At 31.5% G+C, this 9,119-nt stretch overlaps 1 protein-coding gene across 1 annotated transcript in view; it reads right to left on the bottom strand.

Moving 5' to 3' along the window:
* The window catches only part of LOC108364910 (protein turtle homolog B-like), a gene marked incomplete at both ends in the record, with an annotated part of 16,303 nt that extends 7,718 nt beyond the window's left edge, over nt 1-8,585 (bottom strand). Inside the window, 4 exons of the mRNA XM_017618793.1 lie at nt 4,858-4,968; nt 5,102-5,186; nt 6,108-6,231; nt 8,462-8,585. Coding sequence (XP_017474282.1) covers nt 4,858-4,968; nt 5,102-5,186; nt 6,108-6,231; nt 8,462-8,585 — 444 coding nt within the window. The remainder of the gene's footprint in view (nt 1-4,857; nt 4,969-5,101; nt 5,187-6,107; nt 6,232-8,461) is intronic.
* Between the last annotated feature and the right edge of the window lie 534 nt (nt 8,586-9,119).

The following is a 9,119-nucleotide window of genomic DNA, read 5'->3' as shown; positions in this document are numbered from 1 at the left end:
CTTATTTTTAGGATAATTTCCAAAATTTTAAAAACTATCGAAATCCGGGTGATTCTAAAAATGGTAAAATGAGGATATTTAGAAAAGTACAAAATTATTGAGATTTTAGATGTTCCAAAATTTTGAGAATTTTATTTATTCCTAAAATCCATCCTAAAATGTAAAAATGAGAAACATCACAAATTATCGAAAAATTCTTATGTTCATGGTACTTGTGTATAAAAAATAGAAATTTTTTAGAATTCTAAAATATAATAACATTTTTGAAAAATTCCAGAAATTTTCCACTTTTCGGAACGTTTCTAAAATTTTTTATTTATATAACAAAGTTTGAGAAATTAAAACTTTTTTAATCAGTGGCCAAACATTTTTTGAACCTTTAAGAATTACAAAAATTTTTTCATTTTCAAAAAGGACCAGATATGAAAATGTTTTCAACATGCGAAAACTTTTAATTTCGTTTGATCAATTTTGTCTATTCGACACTTTTACTTAGAAAAAATTTGTTAGAATTCCTGCAATTCACAAAATTTTTGAAAAATAACAATTTTCTAGAAATCTAGTATTCATCATTATATTGAATTATTGTGTTTTACTAAAATTTCGAAAATTCACAAAGTTTTGAAAGTTTTGAAAATTTTGGAATTCGACTCAAGTTATTTAAGGTAGAAAACTGCAAGAAATTCAAAATTATCCAAACTCAAAAATTTTAAGTTGCGGTGATTTTTCAATTTATATGCACGATATATGTATGTGTGTATGTGTGTGAAAATCAAAATTAATAAAACTCAAATCGCACGTTTATTAGTGTACAGAATTATTTCAAAATTTCAATGTTTTGTGCGAAAACGCAATCAAAGTTTTGTAAGTTCGTACAATTGGTATACCAAGGATACAGATGGAAAGACACATATCTTCGCAATTATTATTTTTTTTTAAGTTTAGTCATTTGTTAGGCTGAGCATATTCTCCTTATGATGCTTACTCATGTGTGATGAAAACTTCCAAAACTTGACTTCTAAATTACATCTCTTTATTGTTAAACGAACGATATGATTCTTTAAACATTTGAAAGTCAAATATGAAAATGGGTCAAGTGACGACGCCTGTCCGTAAACCGTAAACTGAAAACAATTCGCACTATTTGTCCCGTACCAATTATGGAATGGTTCTTATATTGATAATTAAGATAGCCACTTACTTAACAGGTTAGGTAATCCACATTTTATGTCGACAACATTTTTTACGAACTCTTGGTATTACGAAAATGGTTCCGAGCAACAGCGAAGTACCGTTAGCTAATAAATACTTCGCATTTGCTACATAAACAAATAAATACTTGATAAGTTGATGGCACCTTAAAACAAAATATCTTTAAAAACTCCTCCGGAATTGTATCAGGAACAAAAGGCGTCAGAGCTTTGTATGCCTTGTATGCCATTCGGCTTACATAGATTGTAACAAGCAGGTTATTACCAAAAATATTTTTTGTTTTATAAACGCTTTCAATCTGGTTCTCCCTTCTCTAGAGTCTAGACTAATTCACCATTCTAAGGCTCCAGAGTTGAAAAAAAACTCGAAAATTATTTGCATAGTACTATTGAGACACATTTTCTTTAGGGAGATATTTGATTATTTTGTAAGAATGAAGAGAACTCAGTGGCTTATTTTGACAATATCTAATAAAGTCCGAACTGAATTCTTTACATGAGTTTGATCTGCCAGTTGATATATTAACTACTACCTACTTAACTAAAGACATACCATACCGCTTGTCCAGTCAAACTATAAATTCACTATGCCATAGAAAATACTCGTAGTTCCAATTCCATGCTTAACAGGAATACAACTTTTGTGAGCATACACACAATACATAAATTTATATTTGCTTATATTGTATGTATGTAAGAGTATATGAATAAAATTAAATCAAGAAATCCCACCAAACTATTAATCTTACAAACAAAATGAAAATGGTAATTGCTTTAAGTCTGGCTTTAGTAACTATTGTAAGTTATATCAAATGTAGATGGTTTTAGATTAATTAATTAATGCGCACATGTTTATGATTATGTACACTTAAAGCCTCAATAAAGACATTTCAAATAAAAAAAATATATGTACATAAGCGCCACTTAACAAAGGTGCCCAACTAAAGTTTATGGATATATACTCGTATGAAAAATTCAGCTTTACGCGCATGTATATATATACATGGTTAGGTATTTACATTTGTATGTATATATGTTTGTGTAGATATTTATGTACATATATTAATTACGCACGAGATTAGTTACATAAACACTAGAAATGGAGCAAACACACAGAGCGCAGTAACAAATTTGTTCATATTGATGTGCCATTTTATTATTTATTTGTAAATGTTTTAGTGGCTGTACATGCACAGGTCCTTCAAAATTTATGCCAATGTCTCTCAAAGCGCTGCACCTGATTCTCATTAAAGCTGGACTGAAAACTGAAGATGGCCTACTTTTTTCCTTTTGATATTCATCTCTGTTGGCATAGCATTCTTATATGGAAGGCAATAAGCCAGTGCCCGCCACGGACAGCGCCGAGTCCGGGCTTCCTTTCCAGGCAAGTATTGATGACCAACAATTCTGATAACACCAACTGGTAAGTGGACGCCATTCAATTGTATTTTGTATACCAGATCCACATTCGATTAGTTTTTCAAAGACGTCGGACCTAAGATATATAACACATATCTGAGAAGATGTCAAGCCGATCGTTTTGCAGCTGACGTGAATTTCTGTGCTTTACTAGCGGACGGCCCTCGACAGTAGCAAACATTCCTAGATGGCATGCTATATCTACTCCTAACGAATCTTCTAAAAGTATTTCTTTAATTCCTTGCACGCACCTTAAGGCAGCTGTATATAAGTTATATATTTTGGGTAGGTATATGCTTAAGACTCGGGTCTACATGGCATCATGCGACCAAATAGTTGTGAGTGGTATACCCATAGATTTATATACATACTTTTACTTAGGCGTAGACAACTTATAAGTAAAAATATTGAAAACCATTTTTCGTGTTTATATCGAGAGCCACCAGACAACTGTTGTATTTCAAATTCGAATCTATCTTCACACGAAAACCACATTGTTCTGTTACCTTTATCACCTTTGAATATATTTTATTGATAACCTGATGCATTCTTGAGTTTTCGCAATTTAAATACATGTTTAAATGTATGTACAATAAAGTGGTCCAAAAATGTATGTAAAAAAATAAGGTCACATTTTTAATGCCGCCACCGCCTAGGATTGTTATATACCGGAATAAATATACCCACATTTTTTTATTTTGAAATAAAAAATAATTTAGGTAGTGCTCAAAGCGTTCAAAGTTTTCCATATATTTTATATGCAGAAAAAACATCTTTTCATAGAAATAGTGTAGAATTCTTTAAAATCAATATTTTTCGATCGAAAAACTTTACTTATCTTCAGAAGATTCCCAATAATAATACTCAATTCTTTCTTCAACAATTTTTTCATGGTAACTATATTTTATAGGTCCTCCAAAGCCCTTAGAAAATGCAATGGGGGGACCAATAAAAAATCTTTAATCATAAAAAATTGTTCAATAAACAATTGGATATTAATACTGGAAGTCTCCTGAAAAGAACCACAGTTTTCCGATCGAAAAATTTTGATTTTCAAGAGTTTTATACCATTTCTACGCAATTTTTTTTTTTCCATATAAAATACATGGAAAACTTTGAGCGCTTTGAGCACTCCCTAAATATTTTTTGATTTTAAATAAAAAAATAGGGGTATATTGTTTTTCGATATAGATCAATCCTAGGGTGTGCCGGCATTAAACCTTTGACTTTATTTTATTGGATCACTCTAATATACATATGTACATATGAACGAGTTGCCTAATAAAAAAGTGAACACACAAAAAAAACCAAACACCATAAAAAACACACATTTAACCATAATACCGACCACACGTGTATGCCACTTGACTTTCGTAGAAAATGTCAATTGTTTGAAAGATTTCAATTTGCGATAGTTAAGTGAATTTATGGCTAGGACCTTGAAGTGTTATTGTCAACATGACACTCTGCGTTAGCTTTTGCTGTCGCTGCTGAAATGGCTACATGGAATTTGATGAACGCATTCTCTTGCCACTAGCGCGATAATAAATCAGTGCACGAGCAACCCATTCACCATTTACGATTTAAGAATTGGCCATAAACTTTCCCACAATTCTGTCAAGTATAGTAAATTATTTTTATGCTACAATTTTTTAATTCTTTCATGTTTTGACTCAAAAAAATTTGCATATTTCTTAAGGTTTCCACTTTCGGAAAATAATCATTATTATTTATTTCGGGTCAAAGTTTCAGTTGGTTGCGTCTCTATGGCATTTTAAGTTTTATAAGTAATTAACACAGTCTTAAAAAATTTTACTTTTTTTGATATTGAACCAAATCTTTAATTCCTAATGTTATTGGACTCGCTGGACCCGAAACTGAGGTCCGTTAACCTCCATAATGTCAGGTTCGAAGTCATTTTTAAGTGCAAATATAAAACCCAATAATAATTTTTGTTTACTGTGCGAAAAAATTTAAGTCATAAAATAATCATTATTTCAGATCGAAAAATAAAATCTACTTTACAGAAATTTCTTTTGAGCAAAAATAGTCCTTTAGCTTAATTATTTACGAGCAAAAAATAAAAATCCTGAAACAATGATGATATGCTGATTTAAATCATTTTAGTTATAACTATTACCATCCTTGCTTAAATTATATGCTCTATTTATTTTTGTATGCACATACATACGTATAAACATTTAATCAATATAGCCACGAAACTTACCGCCATAAACGACACATGTCACTTCCAGACTGCCGCCTTCCTCGTACGGACCGGCGCGCGATTCTATCCGCATGTGGCGTTCATTGAAAATGGTTGGCTGTTGTGGTGGCACTGAAATTAAATTAAAACAAGAAAACGCGAATGTTAAGCAAAAGCAAAGCAAAGAAATTTTAATGCGGAAAACATGTTATATGTATGTATGTATGTGTGTACATATGTCTGTATATTTCCTAAAGACACTTACCCACAACTTCCAAATTGACATTACTATTTCTAGTCTGCGAGAGTTTGAAGTCAACTCTGCAACGGAAATTGCCTGCATCCTTTTCCTGTTGATAAGGAAACAAAATTTATTTATGAGTATATATCTGAGTTCTATGTGAAAAATGTGTATTGATATTCTAAATTCATAATTATGATTATCTATACTCGATAAGTTGATTAGCACTCTTACAACATATAGTGACTCAAACAAATGACCAAAATAAATAAATATTCATAAAAATTTTTAGCTAAATTTTTTTTCTTATTTTTGTATAAAAATATCGTCTAAGCTTTAACCCAAACCCAAAATTTAAATTTTTATTCTGAATTTTTAGAAAATTTTTGGGTATGCAGTTTTGATTTCATATGATTTTAGTCTAATAAAGTGCAAGTTTCAAACGCCTAAAAAATTGCATTGATTTTTGCGAATTTTTTTGGAGGCTACTTTTTCGGATTTTTTAATATGACAAGCGCAATTTACAAAAACTTGCGTTGATATTTTGAAATTTTGTTGCTGACGGTCGCCCTCGTTTTATTTCATAAGAAATTCATACTTATATGAAAAAAGTGAAACAATCCGTTATTAAAAAAAATTCTCAAAAAACAACGCGATTTTTTAGCCGTTTGAAAGTGGCACTACATTAGACTAAAATTGTATGGGCTATAAAACCGCATACCCAAATATTTTCTAAAAATTCAGAATAAAAAGTATAAATTTTTGATGAAAGTTTGTTGAATTTTTTCTAAAGTTTGTATGAAGTTTGAAACTTGGTTAAAGCTTGCACGATATTTTCATATAAAAACAACAATGAAAAATTTAGCTCGAAAAACATTCCGAATATTTAAAGAAAATCAACACGTGGTCATTTGTTTTAGTCACTGTATGTATATGTAATATAAAATGATTAAGCTTTTCTTCGTTTTTTAGTTGTAAATCTTTGGCTAGCAACAATTTTAAAATACAAATTTTGAGACGATCAACATACCTTCACTGGATTTATAATCAATTCAGCTGGCTCTTTGTGTGTGCGAAATAGAGCTCGATCTTCGAGCACTTCCTCATCTCGCCAATGCGAAGGCGTACCCGCATGCGCACCACGTGTATCATAACTGTAAGAATGCGAGAAAAAAATAATTTATATGTATAAGATATTGTTGTCGTCTAGATATTAAATATCGTAATATCGTTTGAATGAGAAATCAAAATCCAGGGAGGGTGTGTGGAAAATTATGAACCAAAATGTCCCCGCAAGGACTATGTATGAATAAAACTGGGCTTTGGAAAATATTCAAAGGGTATTGAATTTGACATTCTATTGTATTAATACACCTATGTATTTCACCAAAAGTTGCATAAGTTTTACTTCTAGTATCGCTATTTGTTATTTAAATTCAATTGGGATTTACATATGGAGCATTTCGTCCTAATTCGGACACCATTTTTCTTTTGCAAATTTTTTGTGTTATGTGAACAATTGAGAGAGGCCCTCCTGATTTTTCTTTGTCCAGCCGTTTTCGAAATGTCGATTTTTGAAAACAAAACTTTTCTTTTTTTATAAATAACTTTGCGAAAAATTAATCAATTGAGACAGTGTTTTAATGTTGTCCAAAACACATTTGAAATATAAAATCGAAAACAATTTTCAAAATCGTATTTCTATAAAATTTTTTAATATAAAAAGTTGCTTTCAAAAAAACACATACTGATCTATTTTTTTTAAAGCCTACTCCTGTAATGAAATAGCAATAGCATATTTTTTTTGTAATTTTTAAATTTGTGAAAAACTAGGAAATTTGGTCTAACTCAACGCCAGAGTTCCTTGGCGTAAAATCAATGCATTAATCAAAATGATAAAAATACTTAATTGTAGAGGAAGAGTTTTTCTACATAACTAGAGTAGGAAGCACTACGCCCCAACTTACCACTTTCGAGTAATCAATTGGTATATTCAATGATTTTTTTCTATGAAACAAGAGCAGAAAATAATGTTACTCATACGCCATGGCGCCATGTACGAGGTTCAAGCGTTTGAGCAAACTTTAATAAAAACGATAACAATTGATTACGCGAAAGTGATTACTCATAGCGTAGTACTTAACACTGCAATTCTTAAGATCCAACTAAGTTCAAGGAGTCTTTTGGAGTTCCTTCTGGTAGGAGTTTTGAATATCTTCGATTGTCTAATTCCCTTTAATTTCCGCCAATGGGAAGCAATCTAAGTTCTATCCTGTTCCACCATAGTGTTACTCTATTGTGGGCACATAGGTAGTTCAAAAGAGTTTCACAATGGCCCACAAGCATTTCTGCCATTTTAAATGAGTCTAAGGCCTGTAGTGCAGGCTGATTATCCGACGTAATACTTATTCTAACCCCATTTATATTTCTAAGAAAATATTCGCGAACACAGACTTCGATTGCGAAGACTTCTGCCTGGAATAAAGTTGGGTATGTGCCCATTGGCAGACTTTACGGAATCTTGGTCCAACTCAGCCAACCACAGTACTACCATCGTCCATCTTCGATCCACCATTGCAGTCCCTTTCAAGAATTCTGACCTTGTAGAGCTTGTAGAAGCATAATTTCGGTAGCATGATGTATGATAGTGGGATCAGTAAAGAATTATTTGACAATCTGCAAATGGCCACGAAAATCTTCGCTATTCATCGTGATTGTATTATGCAGCCATAGGGCGTTCCAGTAATGCCTGTAATGACCAAAGCAGCACTGCTACTGACATCTCTATTCATATTAAGCTCATAGATCAATTAAATAGATATATACCACGTATAAGCTCTAAAACCTTTAAGCAGGTATAGTAGCGGCAGAGCTAATAAATTTCTTAGGATCTGAGCAACTTCTAAAGGATCCGCAGAGCAACATTTGTGATTTGCATAAGCGGTTTAGATACGATGGACCAGTTTAAAGATATTTAACAAATTTTAATGGTTAAGGCCTCTAAAATATGTTTGGTATTACGATTAACGAGTATAGTTACTCAACTGAAGAATGAAAAAAAACTCAGTGGTATTAATCAGGCGTATAGGGTTTAAGTAGGAAACTAAGGGTGCAAAAAATAAGTCTGCATGCACATATGTAGCTACTTATCAAAATGTTATGCCACTTCAACCCATATCCGTACAAACTCTGCACTTTTTTTTTTAAATAAAATCACCTAAATACGGGAGAGAACTCTCAACTTTACTTCAACTGTTGCGATTTTCACTGAAAATCTCAATTCTATACATATCTATTAAAATAGACCGTATCGCTTAAAGCATTTCACCCACAAACCAATATGCCAATCAATAAAATAAAATTGAAATGAATTTATGTACTTACCTATAAATTGGAAGATTATTCTTGTACCAAACGACCAGTAAAACTTTATCGTCTGGCAAACTGGAACCGACATCGCATTTAATTTGCGCTGAAGTATTGACCAGTACGCGCAGGATCTCACCATCTGAAACAAAAATAAGAAGAAGAGAAATGTGAAAGTAGCAGTTGCTAGCAAATTTCTGGCAATAGTAAAATATTCAAAAAATGTCATAGAAAATCTTAAAGCGCATAGAGCTCGCTTAGGGTATGTATCTATATATTTATATTCGCTAAAAATATATTTGTAATAAATACAAACTACCGAAAGGGACAATAAAAAACTCGCGACGCAACAAATTAAAGTAATAAATAAATATAAAAACATAAAGCAAATAAATAAATCAATAAAAAAAAAATTATCGAAAAGTCAACTCTAAAATAAATGGAAACAAATGCGTGCAATAAGTCAAAATTAAATGCGAGCATAAATGCACGCAAGACACGCGCACGCACACTGTAAACTCTATATAAGTATATTTTTTTGTGTTTTTTCGCTTTATTTTAAAATGTATATTTGTAAGCACAATCTGTTAGGTAGCGGTGTTGAATTCACTTTCGACTTAAATTGATTGCAACACAATTTAGCCAACTACGAGTTTATACATATATACATATGTAT

Source organism: Rhagoletis zephyria, unplaced genomic scaffold (genome assembly GCF_001687245.7).
Source record: "Rhagoletis zephyria isolate East Lansing unplaced genomic scaffold, Rhagoletis_zephyria_1.1 Rzeph_scaffold_01708, whole genome shotgun sequence".
Classification (NCBI taxonomy): Eukaryota; Metazoa; Arthropoda; class Insecta; order Diptera; family Tephritidae; genus Rhagoletis; species Rhagoletis zephyria.
This window is presented reverse-complemented; position numbering and strand designations above follow the sequence as displayed.